This window comes from Mirounga leonina, unplaced genomic scaffold, assembly GCF_011800145.1.
Source record: "Mirounga leonina isolate KUSES-001 unplaced genomic scaffold, KU_Mleo_1.0 Mir_129, whole genome shotgun sequence".
In the NCBI taxonomy this organism is placed as follows: Eukaryota; Metazoa; Chordata; class Mammalia; order Carnivora; family Phocidae; genus Mirounga; species Mirounga leonina.
Window position 1 is genome coordinate 80,585,141 of NW_023270323.1, and position 17,849 is coordinate 80,602,989.

The window sequence follows — 17,849 nt, forward strand, 5'->3', positions numbered from 1 at the left end:
GGAAGCATCCGGGAGCTGGAGTGTGGCTCCCAGAGCAGACAGCACTCTCCCCCCTCCCAGCCCCCCCCCACCAGTGTGTCTGAATCAGGGGCCAGGTGAGTTTTGCTGGCATGTGGCTCTGTGGCGGGGGTGGGCGGGGAGCCCCACTAGAAACCACCTCCTCTCCCCCCCAGCTAACTGCAGGTGCCAGCAGGTGGGGTGTGGAGGGGGAGACCTCAGAAGCCGCTGCAGATGCCTGCACAGGACCCCCCGAGTCCACCTAGAGCCCACGAGCCAGGGGCAGCCAGGCAGCTTGGCAGGGCCTTCCTTCCTCCTTGCGCAGCCACACCCCAGGATGCTCTCATTGCCCATCCCCTGAACACCCCCTTGCTGGCATTCCCTGCCCTTGGGGACCTCAGACGGAGGCAATGAAGACCACCCATGGCCCTGAGGTTGTGCCCTGCCCACGTTGGACCCCCATGCAGCTGGACATAGCGGACCACCCTCCCCCTGGCTTTGCCCAGGATTGTCCTATCCAAGCCGGGACCTGAGCTTATGACCGCAGGCTGCCAGTCCCAGTCTGTGCCCGTAGCAGCTGGAGACCCCTCCCTCCTCAGGGCAGGGAGGGCGGCCGACAGGACCTGTCCCAGGCAGGCAGTAGGGACACTGAACTGGGGTTCCAGAAGGGCAGGAAACAAGGAGTCACAGAGCAGGGATGGGAACCAGTCGTCTCTTTATTTTCTGGAAAGCATGTCTGCTAGTTTGGGCCGACACCTTCGGCCCCCATAAGGCGGGGAGGGGGGGGCCCTGAGAACAAAGACCACCCTGAACCACTGCCCGGCTGGCCAGCTGATGAGCAAAAAACAGCCCCCCAAATTCGGGCCATTAACAGTACAAAAAGTAACAAAACTGAATTCACGGCTTTCTCTCCCAAGCTTTGAAAGGTGGCAGTTCGGGCTATAAAAGTCTAGAAGCATTGCGTAAGAAGTGTTAATCTACAGCAAATACATCTTGTAAAAACTCAATAAATTATATATATAGATATATATAAACTTGTAACATCTAATAACATCTGAGCCTGCGTGCAGGGTTGGCCCCCACTGGAAGCTGCCTCCCCACCCGGAACACATGGCAATTAGAACTTGGAGGAAAATACCAGCTTGCTTTGAAGTCCCAAAAAATAAATCTCCTAAAGAAAAACCCTATAGAAATCTAATTCCCCTGCAAAAGAAGGCCAAAGGAAATAAAATATCCTCACTAGAATCACCTCAAACTATGAACGGCCCTTAAGGGCGCACGGAAACGGGCTGAGCTTCGGGGTGCCGCTGGCCAAGCCCGGCGCGGTGTGCGTGCCCCGCGGCGCCTCTAAATAGAGCAGGACCCTTCTCAGCTGTTAATAAGTTAAAACCGAAACCTCTCTGCCATGCGGCTGTGTCAACGCTATGAGCGTGCGGGGGGAGGGGCAGCAACAGAGCGACGGGGGTTCTGGGGGTTGATAAATAGCTTTACAAATATACAGGTCCAGGTACAATTTTTAAAACAAAACTGCCAGAAAAGCCCCTCCATCATCTGCTGGTGTTTGTGCTTGTCTCCACAGCAAATCCCTCGGGGAGGCTCCCTGGGCCCCCGGGGTCCCAGGCCTGCGACACCAGCCCTTCTTCCATATAGGTATTTATATATATATACGTGTGTGTATCCTACACACGGCTTCTATTTATATAAATGTACACTCATTTCTGGAATGAACCTCTCGGAGAGAAGTTAAAGGCTTCAGGTACCCGTAATTCCGTCTCCAAGGAGCAGGGTGGGACGTGGGGGAGGCTGGAGGTGGGGGGCTGCGTGCGTGCTCACACTCACCCCCAGGCACGAGGTGTCGCGTGGGTGGGCGGCCTGCGCGTGGGGGCGACCCCGCAGGCTCAGCCCAAGGCCCTACACTGCATGCCAGAGCCAGGCCAGCCCTGGGGCTCCCTGGAGGCAGCCGGTGGGGGGAGGGGAGCCTGGGGCAGGGGCCCCGCTCCCTGTCCTGAGGGGCCCCGGGAGGAACCCCTTTACATTCTACATTCGTCCCCCTGGTGCTGCCAGTGCTGGTGGCCAGGAGGTCATTGTACAGCAGGGCGGGCACCCCGGGGATCCCTGCGCCCGGGGCCCCAAGACTCCCTCACACCCACACACACACAGCTGTCTGTCCATCTGTCCCAGGACTCAGACCCGGGCCAGGGGGCCCCAGTGGTTGACAGCACTCCACCAGCAGCACAGGGGGGCGGGGGGGAGCTGGCATCCACTCTCACATTGGTGGGGGCTCGGCCTGCAGGCCGATGGCCCTTCACGTCCGCGGGCCCCCACTGCCGGGTGGGGCTGGAGGCAGCAGGTCATGGGCAAACACAGAGTCGTCCCCCGAGGAGCTGGAGCTGGGGGTGTCCTGGCCGCCTGGTGAGTACTGCTCGAAAGGCACGGACAGGTCCAGGTACTCCTGTGGGTGGGCGGCGGTCAGTGCTGTGTCCCCCCCACGCAGCATGGGGGCGGGGGGGGCCAGCACTCACATCCGTGGACGTCACAGTGAGGATGCGATCCAGGTCCTCCACCAGCTGCTTGAAGGTGGGCCTCTGGGAGGGGACCGCGTGCCAACATTCCCGCATGATCATGTACCTGTGGGCAGCGCGCTCGGGTGAGGCTCCCGGCCCGGCGCCCACCCGAGCCCAGCCCGCAATGGGTTCCCACCCGTCCCCCTCGGACACCCTGCTGAGGGAGCTCCCAGGCCACGGGGGGGTGGGGGGAGGTGAGCCGCCCCGTGGACCAGTGTCAGGAAGGGTGGCCGCAGGGCGCGGACACTCACAGGTCGTGTGTGCAGTTGGCCGGCTTGTCCATGCGGTGACCTTCCTTCAGCAGCTTGAAGAGCTCCTCCACGGGGATGCCGGGGTACGGTGAGCCCCCCAGGGTGAAGATCTCCCAGAGCAGGACCCCAAAGGACCAGCTGGTGGGGCGCACAGGACAGTCAGCCTGCCCTGCGCCCCCCACCGGAGAGCAGGGGAGATGGGCCAGGGCCTGGGAGGGGCCCGTCTCTGTCCCGCGTCCCCCGCAGCTCCCGACCCCCTGGCCCTCCCCAGGATCTGGGAGACCACATACACGTCACTCTGGTGGGTGTAGACTCGGTCAAACAAGGCCTCAGGCGCCATCCACTTCACGGGCAGCCGGCCCTGGGAGGGGGAAGGGGGCACGTTGGGGCCAGTGCCGTCTTGCTGGTGGGGGGGCCTTCCCTCTCCTTCCCCCCCACCAATCAACCACCCCCCTCCAGCTGGGCTCACGTTGGTGGTCTTTTTGTAGTAGTCAAGGTTGTGCACGTCACGGGCCAGGCCGAAGTCCGCGATCTTCATCACGTTGTCCTCGGTCACCAGCACGTTGCGGGCGGCCAGGTCCCTGTGGATGCACTGAGGGCGAGGGGTGGGCAGTGAGGCTCCCAAGTGGCCCCGGCCGGCTGAGGGACCTGCCGCCCCTCCTCCCACCCCCGCTCACCTTCTGCGAGGCCAGGTACTCCATGCCCCGCGCCACCTGGTAGGCGCAGGACACCAGGTCCTTGCAGGTGAGCTGCTCCTCGGGCAGCTTGCAGGTGTCAAAGGAGTAGTCCATGCCCGGGGGCCGCCGGGCCCGCAGGTACTCCCTCAGGTTGCCCTTGGCCGCGTACTCCACCAGCACATACAGGGGCCCTAGGAGCACAGGAGCCTCAGCGGAGGGCCCCGCCCTCGGGGCGCCGGGAGCCCCAGCTGCTCGCCCGCCCGCAGCACCTACCGCCCTGGGTGCACGCCCCCAGCAAGTTGATGATGTTCTTGTGCCTGCCGATCATCTTCATCATCTCCATCTCAGACACCAGGTCCGAGAGGTCCTTGTCCGTGGCGTCGTCTGCACAGGAGGGAGGCTGCATCAGGCACCGCTGCCCCAGCCCTGCCCAGGTCCCCGCTGCCACAGCCCTCCCCTCCCTCACCTTTGAGCATCTTCACGGCCACAGTGACAGGCTTCGCAGCCCGGTCCTTGTCGATGCCGATGGCCTCCGCCATGACCACCTGGCCGAAGCAGCCCTCCCCAAGAGGCTTGCCCAGGGTCAGCCTGGTGGCAGAGACGAAGAGGCAATGAGCACTCCCGCCTGCTTCGGACTCTGTCCCAGGCAGTCTCGGAGGCCCAGTGCCACCGCATCCGGGAAGCCCTCCATACTTGCTCCACAACCTTGCTCGTGAAGATGAAAGACGCTGACCCTGCAGCCTCTTCCTCTGTGCGGGGGCCCTCCAGACAGAGCACTTTGCAAGGGGTGCCCCCACCCCCGGGAGCCTCTGTCCCTGGCTCAGCCTCCTCTGGCCGTAGCCACGCTGTGCACGGAGCTGATTCCTACCTGCCTCTGATCGGAGTCCTATCAGGTTTCGGAGTGGTGCCTCCTCCCCCGCCACGGGGCTACACCCCACGTGTCCCCGATCCCCACCGAGTCAGAGCCCAGCCCCAGCGCACAGGCTCACACTGCCACCACTGACCGGGCCCTGGACAGCTCCCACTTGGGGTCAGCAGGCAGCTCCAGCTCGGAGACGTTGGCCAGCGCAGGGCCCTCCCCAGAAGACAGCCGGGCGATGCGCACCAGCGGCGTGTTGGAGTTCATGGACGAGTTGGACTCCAAGGACACCTGCTTGGGTCAGCAGGGACAGGTTGGTGTCGTGGGGCCAAACCACGGCGGGAGGGAGGGGGTCGGGGGTAGCTAGGGACAGCGAGGATGCGGCTCTGCCTGTGGGCAGGGCTGGCCGGGGCCTGGGAAGTCTGGCTGCCCTCCACAAAGCGCCGCGTGAAGATCAAGTGACCCGGGGCACCGCAAGGACGAGGGCGGGGTCGGCTCAGGGGCCACACAGACCCGCACCCCTGGGCAGGCCCTGCGCCTCAGATGCCGCGGGGTGTCCCTGCGCTCAGGAGCCCAGCAGGCGGGGCCATGGGGGCTCCGGGAGGCCAGGCGGCTCGGAACCCGGTATCTACTTTCTGTTACCTGTCGCTTGAGTGGGAAGCGGGAGACCTTGTGCACGGTGGGCGAGCCCAGGCCCTTCTTCGGGGGCGTGCGCAGGCGGCACAGCGCCACGGCCCCCACCACCAGGATGAAGAGAAGGAAGCCCACCCCGTAGCTGAGGACGCCCGCGTACACGCTGCCAGCCTCGCCGGCCTCCGCCAGCTCCTCCTCGGCTGCAAAGACACGGGCGTTGCAGGCCTGGCCCAGCCGCACGAGCCCCCGTGGGCCGCCCAGGGCCGGGGCCAGAGGCGCGGTGGGCGCGGGGAAGGGGCTCGGAGCCCCGGTGGGGGCGCCCTGAGGGGCCTGCGGTCGGCAACGCCGGGTCAGCAGGGGGACACCCAGCAGAGGAGGAGCCCCACAGAGCCAGCAGCACTGACACCCGGCACCTGGGGAGACGCCAGAGCTGCCACCTAGGCTGTCGGGGACCTGGCCGGGAGTGGGGGGCTCCAGGGGGGCCTGTGAGCCAAGACGCGGCGCGTCGACCGCGTTCCCCTACCAGCCATCGGCCTGGCGCAGGAGCACCGGGGACCGAGGTGGCCCCGGGCCGCAGGGTCCCCCGCCTGTCCCTGGCAGCCGTGGAGTGTCCCACGCCAGCGACCCCGGCAGGACGGGGACAGAGCAGGCCGCAGGAGCCAGTACCTGGCAGCACCACCAGCCACGCAGAGTGATGGGAAAACCCGATAGAATTGCCCGCCAGACACGTGTACTCCCCCGCGTCCTCAAAGGTGACATTGTGCAAGGACAGCACCTCTAGCTCCTTGTCGGTGGTGTTAGCGCCCGCCGTCTACAAAGAGAGAACAGAGCGCGATAGGCGAGCACCAGCACCTGCCAAGGGCACCGCAGCCAGAGTCCACGCGCTCACGGTCCAGCCAGGCTGCAAGGAAAACGCCGCCGCCGCCGCCACCACCACGGCCCCGGCCCGGCGCCACGGGTCCTCGGCCTCGCGCGTCCACACAGAGCCCGAAGCCAGTCCCTCCACCGGCGAGTCCTCTGTCCCAGGTGAGCGCCAGGCATGCGGCCAGCGGCGTGCTGCACGGGCGCGCGTGCGGGGTTAGTGTGCGCGCGGGGGCGCGGGGGCGGGTGAGCCGGGGGGCAGCCCGGCAGCAGGGCAGCCGGCCGCGGGGCCGGGGCGGGAGCGGGCGGGAGCGCGGAGCGCGAGAGGCGCGCGCGGGCGGGGCGGGCGAAGCGGAAGCGCGCGGGGCGGTGCAGCCTCTGCGGGTCGGAGGCCTCCGGGGGTGCGGCGGGAGCGCAGGCGGGGTCGGCACAGGCCGCGGCCCGAAGCGGGCGGTCACAGTGGAGGCCAGAGGCGGCAGCATCGCGGACGCGGCTCCGCCGGGAGCACAGCGCGAGCCACGGGGCGGGGAGCGAGCAGGACGGGGGCGTGCAGGTGGGCGCGTGGCCAGGGTGTCGGAGCTGGAGCTCGGCGTGCCAGGCAGCGTGGGACAGAGTCGTTACCTGCTTGGGGCCCGTGAACACGCAGCCAAAAGGCCTTCTCAGCCACGCCTATGAAATTGGAGGCTCGACAGAGGTACTCGCCCCCATCACGCTCGGACACATTGGCCAGGCGGAGGCGTGCGTCGGCCTCCACACTCTCACTGATCCAGGACTGCGGGGACAAGAGACCCGGCTTAGGCGCGCCCTCAGCAGCCCGGCTGGGCACAGAGCGGCCGTGCGGGCGCAGGGCCGGGCAGACCCCGCCACGGGGGTGGGCCTCAAGGAACGGAGGGCGGGGGCCAGGCCGGGCCATGCCGGGCAGGGAGTCTGCCTGGAGGCGGCCACGGAAGCACCTGCCCGTGGTGGGCCATGGTTTCACAGGATGCGCCTTCTGCACGCCCACCCGCTTCAGCGCAGAGTGTGGCCCTGGCAGGCACCCCTGAGAGGCCCTCCGCTGCCTAGCCCTGGGGTCCCAGCGGGGCCCGGCTCTCGGTAAGTGTGTTCCCGTGAGTGTGGAGATCTCACCCGACGGGGCCACGGTGGCCTCTCCGGTCGGGTCTGCACTCCCGCCCTCAGCCCAAGCGCCCGCTCCCTACCCCCGTGAGCAACAGATGTTTCTCTTTGGGCTGAGCGTCACAACCATCCCAACTAGGGTGGCCCCCGCCCCTGAGGCCGTGGGAACAAAGCGAGGGCCGAGGGAGGCAGGCGGACCGCGAGCCATGCTCTGCGCATGCAGACGGTGTCGAATCAGGGCGGCCGGAGGCGTGGCTGCCTGCACCTCGGGCCCACAGCCTGCCGCGCCGGGAGGGCTCAGCTGCCACCTGCCTGCCCTGGGGCCTTGAGCTTGACCCCGGCCCAGGGCGCTGTCTGCAGGCCTGCCTCCAGGGCTGAGGCCGGCCCTCAGAGCAGACGGGAAACCGAGGACTCACCGCAGGACCACGTGCTGCCTGCCTCACATGCCGGGACTGGGCCCAGACTCCCAGGCCGACCCCCCAGCCCGCCAGTGCGGAGCCGAGCCCCCCACTCCTTCTCCCCCGCCAACCCTTTGACCCAGCGAGCCTCCCTGCTGGGATGCCTTCCCGGTCCCCGGCCACGGGGGGGCCAGCAGGGCCAGTCCCGGCAGCTCCCGAGCAGCAGCCGGCCGCCGGCGCCCGGCCAGGGGTGGCACCCACCTTGAGGACGGTGACGTAGGGGGTGCCGTCAGGCCCCACTTTGCTGCCGTTCACCTCCACGTGCTTGAGCCACTGGATGTGGGGCTGCGCGTCGCTGTATACCTTGCAGTGGAACTCCACGTCGCTGCCCAGCACGGCCGTCTGGTTGGCAGGCAGCCCCGCCTGCAGGATGGGCCGGTGCGGAGAGCGCTCTGCGGGGCAGACGGGGTTAGGGGCCACCCGGCCCGCGCCGCCAGCCCACACCCGTCAGCCCCGGGGGCCTCACCCAGCACGTCCAGGGTGTAGGTCTGCCGGATGCTGCCGAACTTGTTCTGCACGACGCACGTGTAGTTCCCGCGGTCCGAGGGCACCACGCTCTCCATGACCAGGCTCCACTGCTGGTGCCTCAGCTGTGGGCAGGCGCGCGTGAGGGGACAGCGGCCCAGGACCCCGCCGGCCAGCACCGCCCGCCACCAGGCCCACCTTGATGCCCCCGATGCGGTGCTCGCCTCGGAACTCCTTGCCGTTCTTCAGCCAGGAGATGGACGGCGTGGGGTTGCCGGCGGCCGGGCACCGGAAGCGCACGGTGTTGGCGGCCGGCACCGCCAGCAGCTTCTTGTCCATGCGCTCAGGCCGCGTCCAGTAAGGGGCCCCTGCTGGCAGAGGGGGGCGTGCCAGCCGTAACCAGGGTGGGGACAGAGGTCCACCTGAGCCCGCTTCAGAAGCCGCCAGGCTGCTCACGCCTCCAGCCTCCGTGTATGGAGTGTTGGACTTTTTTTTTTTTTATTTAAGATTTTATTTATTTGACAGAGACACAGCGAGAGAGGAAACATAAGCAGGGGAAGTAGGAGAGGGAGAAGCAGGCTTCCCGCCGAGCAGGGAGCCCGATGCGGGGCTCGATCCCAGGACCCCGGGATCATGACCCGAGCCGAAGGCAGACGCTTAACGACTGAGCCACCCAAGCGCCCCCGGAGTGTTGGGACTTTTGAGGACCTCTGCCTTGGCTGGACAAGGCCGCCGACAGCCCCAGTGTCGCCTCCCAGCATTCTCAAAGCTAAGCACGCCCCTCCCCTCCCTATCTGCCTCCCGCAAGCACCCGCAGCAGCCAAGGGGGCCCGAGGGTCCAGAACAATACACCCTGACCTGGGAGCCTTCGAGACATAAGGGTATCTCCCGGGCAACACCCACCAACCCAGGGAGGCACACTTGGGGCCGGCCCACTGAAGTGGAGACCCAGCCAGCAGCGGAACCAGGCCAGCCCAGGTCACAGAGCCCAGCTGGGTGGACAAGCAAGGCCAGGACCTAGAAGCCGCGGAGCGGGACATAAGGCCCAGCCCCCTGCAGAGCCCAGAGTCTCAAAGGTGGCCAGGTGCCTGCTAGAACCCTTGAGACCCAGAGTCACCCTCTAGAGCACTCTAGGGCCTGCCGGGCAGGGGGAGGGGACATGGCATCTGGGGGGCACTGCCCCCTCCTGGTTTTCAGGGTTGTCCCCATCCTCCACCCTAATTGGTTTCCATCCTTCCTTGTTACTGGGGTGGGGGCTGCATTCCTGCCCTGGGAGGCTGGACAGGCATCCCCTAGGACAGGGGAGAGACGCCCCTCTCACCCCCACCCCTGCCCTGCTGCCTTCAACACAGCCATGTGGCGGAGGAGGGCGCTGAGGCCCAGGCAGGGAGCCCTCCAGGGGCAGAGACCCCGGGGGGACTGCAGGCTGAGACCATGGTGGCTCAGCCCTGCTGGACGGTGTCTGTGGAGGACAGCCTGCCAGTGACCCTTGGAGCCCCTGAGCCCACCGGGTTGTGCTGGGGGGGGGGTGGAGGGGCCAGCACCGCCTGACATGGCCAGGGTGGCCGGGGCTCCAGGAGCAACTGGGCCTGGAGCTTGGCTTTGAACTCCTGGCAGCCAAAGGAAAAAGGGAAAATAGAGGAGACCTAGTGGCTCCTCAGGAAGGGCCCTTCCACGCCTCTGTCAGCATGCACACCCAAGGTAGAGCCGACCTACGCACCCCGGCACCTGGCTCCTCTCCGGGGACCACTCCTCTCCCACATCCCCACCCAGCTCCACCTCCCTAGAGGGCTCCCCCTCACCTCTTTGCCACTGGACCCCTCGGGGCCCTCCACCTCCCCTAGCCAGCCCCTCCGTGATTGGCAAAGTCTACCCGCCACTGCGCCAGGCTTACACACCTGCGTGCTGTGACCCCACCTGCTCCCCACAAATGCCACAGCCTCCCCTTTACAATGAACACGTGCCCAAAGCTGGTGTCCCTGGAGCCCACAGCCACCCTCCACTCCCACCTCCCATGCCCCGACTCCTCAGTCCGATGACCCACAGCAGCCCGGCTGGGCCACCTTACTGCCCCCGCCGCGGCCTCCCTGTCTCACCTGCCACGCAGCGCCCCCACCCCCCCAGCTTGCCACCCAGAGCTCAGGGCCGCCACAGTGAGGGGACCCCACGCTCGGTGTGACCCCAGGGGGGCAGCCCCCAGGTCTCGGTCTCCTACCTGCCTGAGGAGCAGGAGGCCCTGTACCTGCAGAGTGTAGGGCTTGGCAGCTAGGAAGCAAGCCCACCCCTGGGAAGGCAGGTCTCCAACCCTGGCCAGCCTGGCGTGCCTGGAACCCGGGCTCACCTGTATCCTCAGCCTCATCCTCCCCGTCTTCATCATCTCCGGAGGACGGAGCATCTGAAATTCAGGCAACAGGGAGTGTACAGGGGTCGGCCCCCCGACAGGCAAATGCCCAGGGCCTACACCCCAGTACCTCTACCTCCTCCCGGGTCTGTGGGGGCCGCCCACGGGCAGGGCTGGAGCCCCTTCACGCAGCACCTCCTACGGGGTGCCCCCACCCAACGACCACCAAGACCCTCAATGTGGGGTGGAGCGCAGCCGCAGGCCACACGGTGGCAGGCCACACGGTGAGCTCGGTGGGGCCCCGGGGCACTCACCGGTCACGCGCACGCTGAAGTAACACAGCACGCGCTGAGTGAGCCGCTGCCGGCAGCTATAGGCCCCCGCGTCCTCGTGGGAGGCGTTGAGCACCTGCAGCCGCTGAGGCCCCACCAGGATGCGGTCGGAGGGCACTAGCCCCACACCGTCCTTGACCCAGACACTGGGCCCCGTGGGACCACCGGCAGGCGCATGGCAGCTCAGCTCCACGGTGTCCCCGCTGCCAAAGACCAGCTGTTCCTGCTGGCCAGGCTCAGGTCCCAGGGCCTCTGTGGAGGAGATGATGACCCTGAGGCAGGTGCCCCCGAAACAGGAATCCTGGGCGCCCGGCACCCCCGGGAGGCCCCACGGCTGGCCCACTGCCCAGACATGCAGCAAAGGCTGTGGCGGGGGCATCTGGGGCCCAGAGGGCTAGGCAAGGGCCACCGCATCCAGAGCCTGCTGTCCTGCAAAGTGTCCCAGGCCTGCCAACTGGTGTGAGCCCTGAGGACAACCACACCGTCGCGGCACCGAGGTGGATGACACGCGAGGAAGCGGGGTCGGCTGCGCACTCGCCAGACCATACTCATGGACATTGAGAATTCAAGTTGCAGGGTGTCACGGAGTATCATTCTTCCTCTGGTTTTTCCCAACCACTTAGAAATGCAAAATCCATGCTGAGCTTACAGGCTGTACAAAACCAGCCGGCAGGCAGAGGTCCTCCACAGACCTCTGGCTTCTAGCCTAAAACAGAGGCTCGAGGCAGGAAGGACGTGGTGGGGGGCAGGGGTCCCACTTACTGCCCCCCATTTCTCATCCTGGCAGCAAAAGCACTTCCGGACCAGAGAACAGACGCTCCCCAGCTCGAGGAGGAAGCCACCACGGCTGGGCAGCACTTGCTGTGGGCCGGTGACCTCGGGGGCCAGCCCGGGTCTCGGGGACATGGAATGCCTGTACCCCAACTTAGAAGGGAGTGTCGTGTGTGTGAGCTACGCCTCAGCACTACACTAAACACACAGCAGAACATTCCTAAGTACAGACGGGATACTGCGGGCAGCGGTCTCACAGGCCAGTGGGTTAAGGGGACCTGGGACCCTCCCCCCACCATTTCACGGATAAGAACACAAGCTGGGAGGGGTGGGAGGTTGTGAGCAGGTCAGAGCGGGAACCCTTGAGCTAGGCTAAGGTGACCTGGCCCACCTTACGTGCAAATGCTAAGTTGGGGTAGAAGACGCTCGCCAAGGGCGGATGTCCACCCGTAAGCCCCCAGGGCCCTCCTCCCTGCCCAGCGGCTGCCTAGCTCGCTGAGATCCAGGGACATACCCCTGGCGGGGCTGGCTATCACCCCCAAGCCTCCCTGCCAGGGCCAGACAATGGCCAGCGCAGGAGGGCAGCCTGGGCTTGGGGCCCGGGACAGAGGTGGGTGGTCCCGCTGCCCAGGCCTCCTTCCCCAGACCCGGCTGGGTCAGTTACACCATCACTTGTCATTCTGCCGACGCGTGGCCTAGATTCGAGGGCCCAGCTGCCCACTCTAGCCACACCAGGCCCTGGCTCCCTGGACAGTCCCAATTCTGCCCACCCACTTCCGGCGGGCCCACCAGCCCCATGCCCACCAGGAGGGTCTCTGGAGTATCCTCCGAGTCTGCATCCCTGGGGGCCCCACAGTCAGGGGCCTCCTGCTCTGACCTCCAGCCCCCAGTCCTGGCTACTGTATCCTGTGGGGACCACCCAGTGCTGGGCACTGACTGAGGCCCCCCAGAAGGCTGAGGACAGGCTGGTCATGGCAGCCTCAGCCCCAGGCCCTGGCCCAAGGGCAACAGTGGTTGGTTCTGGTTTGGTCTGGGCAGCCTCGGCAGGTCAACCATCCACACAGTATTCACTTCAACCTCGTCCAGCACGGGACTGAGGAGCACAGAGCAGCCCCCAGGCCAGCCATCTGCTGCTGGACAGACGCTGCACTCAGCTGAGGCCCAGCCCTTGACCTGCCCAGGTGCCGAAGCCAGGGACCCCCGGGCCAGGGCAGCAGAGTCTCTGCCTCCAGTAGAGCTGACCCACCAGGCCCACCCTGAGCCACCGAGGACCCTGGGGGTGACCCAGCAGTGGCCGAGGGGATGGGGTCAGGCAGGGGGACAGAGGAGGATGGGCAGGGCCCAAAGTGATGGGCATGGGTGGGCACTAACCCAGCCACTGTCTGGCCCTACCCGGGGAGCGGCAGGGGCACATGCCGTTCAGCCCCCACCCCCAGCAGCCCTAGGAGGGAGTCTTTCCTGATCAACAAAAGGGGGCCCTACCCACGCCCACGCAAGCGCTGGGGCCCACGCATGCTGGAGGCCAAGTCCTGTGTGCCACGGCAGGTGCCCACGTGCCTGAGGGGAGTGGGCATAGGTGGAATGCCTGCCCCCACCTGCATCCCCACCCCAACAGGGGGCGGAGCTCATTTGGGGGCCGTAGGCCGAGGGCAGCCCATGGGACCACCCAAGGGGTACTGTGTCCTGGAAAGGCCCGCTGTCTCCCAGTCACAGGGTCCCCCTGACTCTGCTGCTCACTGGCCTCGTGCCTCAATTTCCCCCACTGGGACACAGGGCAGAAATCCCACCGGAAGGCCCGGGAGGCCACCCCAGCTGTGAAAGTGCTGGGTCCCGGGAGAGCAGGGGTGAGAGACCCAAGCCATCACCTTTGATGTTACCAGGCCACAGCCAGAGCTTGCTTGGGAGGGCTGCCGCCCAGGCCCTGACCCCCGACGGGCAGGATACGCTCCTAGATTCAGGTCACTACAGTCGAGGGCCCCCCAGTGCACGGGGAGTGCACAGGAGTGGACAACCCTTCCTCAGAAGGGCCTTGGGGGTGACCCCAAAGAACAAGCATCAAATTCAGACCTGATTCAAAGGAACCATTGGACTGGCTGCCCGCAAGGGATCTGGGGTTTGGGGTGGGATGAAGAACAAAGGGTCTGGTTCCGGATGTGTGATGAAGCTTTCACTGCCCTCCAGAGCTTCTAAATAGCCCAAGAGACATGGGTTTTCTCAAAGGGACCCGAAGCCGAGGGAGAAGATCTGATCTACCGCCTCCCCACCTGGAAACTATCTGAAAAGTTTCATACCAAAGTTAGAAAAAAAGGGGGGGGCGGTTTGGAGATCAGGCAAGTGAATGTGGGCTTATGGGATGACCCAGCCTGACCTTCCCAGAACCCTGCCATTACCTGTCCTCACAAAAAGGTAAGGTGACTGGGGCTCCAGGAGGGCTCCCAGAGCCCCCAGCAGGATGTAGAGTAAGGAGGCTCCCTTCTCATCCAGAAGAGACCCCCCTCATTGCTTACTCACTTGTAAGTCACTCAGACCTGCCAGGCTGCCCCTCCAGCCCGTGCCTGCTGGGGCTCCTGTTCCCTTTTAGTTCCAGTTATGAAACGGGGCACAGCCAGGACCCAGAGCAGCCCCAAGGAGGACCTGAGGCCCTGGGGGCAGGGGTGCTTCTCAGTTCAGTGCAGGGGCGGAGGTCAGAAGTCCAGCCTCTGGCTCAGCCAGGTTAATGAACCACCCAGAGGCCTGTGGGGCTCAAAGTCCAGCCCTGATGAGCAGGAGGTGGGGGAGGCTGCAACCAGTGCTTTTCTGGGAAATGCCCTGTACTCCCACAGGACCCCTCTTGGCTGGGTGGGTTCAGGCGGCAGGGGAGTGCCCCCCCCCAGGCCCCTCACAGAGAACACTGGCCCCATGGGCAGATGAAGGCTGCCCAGGTCAGTCCAGTGGCCCGCACCTTCCCCACCCCGACCCCAGGCAAGTCTGGCTTTTTAATTTGTTTCCCGGGACAGTGTCAGCTGGAAACTCTAAATTTCACGAGGTCCTTGAATTTTTACGGCCTGGTCCATGTCCTTAGCGAACCGGATTAAAAGCTCACTGACCTAGCAACTCACTACCTGTCTCAGCCCCTCCACTTCGGGGCGGCGGGGCAGCTCTGCCCTGGTGGGGCAAAAAGGCCCCGCGCCCTGGGGTCCCTCCTGCTGCTGTGCCCCAGGCCTGCGCCCCGGGACCGGCCTCATGGGTGCGGCCAGTTCCCAGAGGGAGGACGGAGCCCCCCCGCCATGCCCGCCCCCGCACGCCGCAGGGGGTCCCCAGGGGGCCTGGAGCCCCGCCCGCCGCGCCCTCCCCGGGGCTAGTTGACATTCCTCGGCCGTAGTGAGTAATATCTTTATCTGAATGCGAATGCTAATTCGGGGCTCCCCCCGCGACGGCCTATTCGGCGCCCCTGGAAGCTGGGGCCGCCTGAGCAGGCGCTAAAAGCGCGCGCTGACCTCGCGACGGCCTCTGTCACGCCGCTGAATGACACACACATTCAAGCGCCGGGCCCACTTCATTCATAAAAAAATGACATTGTTCCGGGAGGCTGCAGCCGCCGCCGCAGAAAGGGGCGCGGGGGCGCGGGGAGGGGCGGGCCGCCATCTGCCTCCGTCCTGCCCGCGGCCGCCGCCTCCCTGGCACGGCGCGCCCGCCGCCGCTCAGCTCACACCTCCCTGCGAGGCCGCCGCGGCCGCCATCAATGCGCGGTCTGTGGCCGCGCCGGGTACAAAGGAGCGGCTGTTCGGGTCCCGCCCGGGTGGGGCGTGAGCTCACCGGGCGAAGGCCTCCCTCCGCGCGGCCGCCGGGACGGAGCGGGGGTGCGCGCGGCCCCTCGCCCTCGCCCGGCTGTCCCCCGGGGCCGGCTCTCTCCCCGGGCCGGCTCTCTCCTCGGGGCCGTCTGTCCCCCGGGGCCGTCTGTCCCCCGGAGCCGGCTCTCTCCTCGGGGCCGTCTGTCCCCCGGAGCCGGCTCTCTCCTCGGGGCCGGCTGTCCCCCGGGCCGGCTCTCTCCTCGGGGCCGCCTGTCCCCCGGGGCCGCCTGTCCCCCGGGCCGGCTCTCTCCTCGGGGCCGTCTGTCCCCGGGGCCGGTTCTCTCCTCGGGGCCGCCTGTCCCCCCCCCCCCCCGCCCCCCCCCCGGGCCCCCCCCCCCCCCCGGGCCGGCTCTCTCCTCGGGGCCGGCTGTTTCCACCCCCCGCCGGGGCGCAGCCGGGAGCTTGGCGGCGCGTGTGTGGGGCGGCACCGCCCGGAGCGCACGGCGGGCTCGGCAGGGGGCCGCGCACGCTACACCTCGAGGGCCGCGGCGCGTGTGCGGGGCGGGGCCTGGCGCACCGACGCGCTCCCGCCCCTCCCCGGAGCTCGGCCCGCGGGCCCCTAGCGGACCCCCGACGCCCACCCGACCTTGACTGCCAGCTGGGGTCCGCGGCTCCACGTCCCTCGGACACCCGCCCTCTCACCTCCCGGCGCCCAGCCTGGCGTCGGGCGCGCACCCTGGGGGAGCAGACACCTTCACCCGCAGGGCTGGGGAGCGGAGGCACTAGACGGGTGTTGCGTCGTCACGCAGGCCACTGGGGGGCAGGGCCCGGGTGGCAGGCTAACGCGCTCTCACACCCTCCCCCCAAAGTGCGGTCTTTCGCTTTGGGCCGCAGCCCTGAACCGGGACGGAGGCGGGTTGGGACTGCGGCACCAACAATAACTTTCCGTCAGTGAGGACCCGCAGAACAACAATGGGAATGGGAAACGCAGCCCCCAGCGCTCTCCCGATGCTGCCCGGGGGCAGGCTGAGCCCCACTAGGGAACCGCGGGGGCAGTGGCCGCGGACACCGCGGGCGCGTCCAGCTCCCCGCCGCGGCCTCGCACTTGGGTGGTAGCCCTGAAGCTCCAGGAGCCCCACAAACTCCTGGCCGAGATTCCCGGGGAGGGAGGCGGCAGAAACCCCGGCACTGGTTCCGCAGGGCCAGCCCAGGGCGCGCCCTCGGGCCCACTCAGATCCGGCGCCCCCCACCCACCCAGGAGCCGGTTCCTGGGCCCCGACGCCCAGCGCGTCGGGGGCTTCCTTACCTGCCGCTCTCCGCACGACGCTCTGCTCCATGCCTGGGGGCCCCGAGGCGGCGCCGGTCACGACCGCCAGCGCCACGCAGAACGCGAGGGCGCGAGCCGGGGCGCCCATAGTGGGGGCGAGGGCGACGACGTCCTCAGGCGACGCGCGCGGGCATGCTGCCCCCCATGGCCCCGCTCTGGCACCGGCGGGAAGAGGGCGCCACTCGGGAGACTGCGGGAGGAGGCGGGCAGTTCGTTATCCCGGAGGAGCCGGGGCGCGCAAGGGCGGAAGCCCCGGTGGCTGGGCTCCTGCGCCCCGGCTCCGCCGATCCCCGGCCGCCCCGCCCGCCGCCGCCGCCCTGGGCTCCCGGGCCGCCTGGCGCCGGCCGCCTCCTCCCCGCCGCGGTCCCTCCCTTCCTCCCCCTTCCCTCCCTGACTTCTGCAGAGCCCTCCCAGGGCGGCGGCGGCGGCAAACTTTCCAGAGCGGGAAGCCTGCGCCCCGGCCGGGCCCCGCCGCAGAGACCGCTCGGGACGTGAGCCCGCCGCGCGCTCTGGCCTCGCCGCGCGCCCGCCTCGACCCCTCCGCGCCCGCGCACCGACCTGGCGGCCGCTGGCGCCCACTCGCCGCGCGCGGCTCTTGCTCCGGCTCGTTACCCGCCGGCCCAGCGCCTGCGCCCCGTGCCTCCAGCGTCGGCTCGCCGGTGCGTCCGTGCGCCCGGCGGAGCAGGACTCCGCGGCGCCAGCTGCCCGCACCACCGCCGCCGCCGCCAGCGCGCACTGAGCCCTGGCGGCCCGGCGCGCGGCAGCCAGTGGGGGCTGGCCCGCGGCCGCCCCGCCCCCGGCCCGCCCCGCCCCGGCCACGCCCGCCCCCACTCGCCGGGCGCGGGACACGCCCCTCCCCTGGGGCGGCCCGGAGGCGGGGCCGCGGCTCGCCTGGCCCCCGCCCGCGGAGGGGATTAGAGGGGGCGGGGCCGGGCGGGGGCGCCGGGCGGTCTCGGAGGGCGTGGGAGCCGGGGCCGGACGCGCGAGGCCCCCAGTCGCAGCGCTGGGCCAGGCGGGCGCGCAGAGGGGCCGAGCGCGGACCTCTAGTTGCGGGCCTCGCAGTCCCAGGTGCCATCCGGCCTCCGATCAGGGCTTCAGGCCACGGAACGCGGGGACATAGAAGGGGAGCGTCTCGGTGGGTGAAGCCTGTCAGAGAGGCTTCACGGAGAAGGAGCTGCCCAAGCTGAACCCCGAGGTGTGAGCAGCCAGTCCTCAGGTGGACAAGCCCAGGAGCGCATCAAGGCCCGGGGCACTGTGTGTGCAAAGGCCCGGCAGTGAGGGGCGTCTCTGCCTGTCTGCCTGGGGCTGAAGTACCAGCGAACTGCATCCCAGAAGCACGGGTCTCCCTGCTGCTTGTAGCTAAGCTCCCCGAGTTACTCCCAATCCTCCAGGAGGAGACAAGTTTGGAGATTGGGTGCTGGCCAGGCATC

At 67.7% G+C, this 17,849-nt stretch overlaps 1 protein-coding gene across 3 annotated transcripts; it reads right to left on the reverse strand.

The window, feature by feature from the left end:
* Window positions 1-489: 489 nt before the first annotated feature.
* Window positions 490-17,092, reverse strand: FGFR3 (fibroblast growth factor receptor 3). Of its 3 annotated transcripts, none has more exons than XM_035005466.1 (18): window positions 16,978-17,092; window positions 16,399-16,609; window positions 10,534-10,803; window positions 10,220-10,273; window positions 8,077-8,246; window positions 7,880-8,003; window positions 7,615-7,805; window positions 5,648-5,792; window positions 4,991-5,181; window positions 4,494-4,639; window positions 3,956-4,077; window positions 3,763-3,873; window positions 3,490-3,680; window positions 3,282-3,404; window positions 3,103-3,173; window positions 2,813-2,950; window positions 2,520-2,625; window positions 490-2,449 (listed from the first exon to the last, which is right to left on the reverse strand). In XM_035005466.1, exons 2-18 carry the CDS (start codon window positions 16,505-16,507, stop codon window positions 2,303-2,305), a joined length of 2,409 nt encoding a protein of 802 aa, XP_034861357.1. In that variant the 5' UTR covers window positions 16,508-16,609; window positions 16,978-17,092; the 3' UTR covers window positions 490-2,302. The 3 variants fall into 3 exon arrangements, with proteins under 3 accessions (XP_034861357.1, XP_034861356.1, XP_034861358.1); XM_035005465.1 differs by having other exon boundaries at window positions 4,494-4,642; XM_035005467.1 differs by lacking the exon at window positions 5,648-5,792 and adding an exon at window positions 6,464-6,614.
* Between the last annotated feature and the right edge of the window lie 757 nt (window positions 17,093-17,849).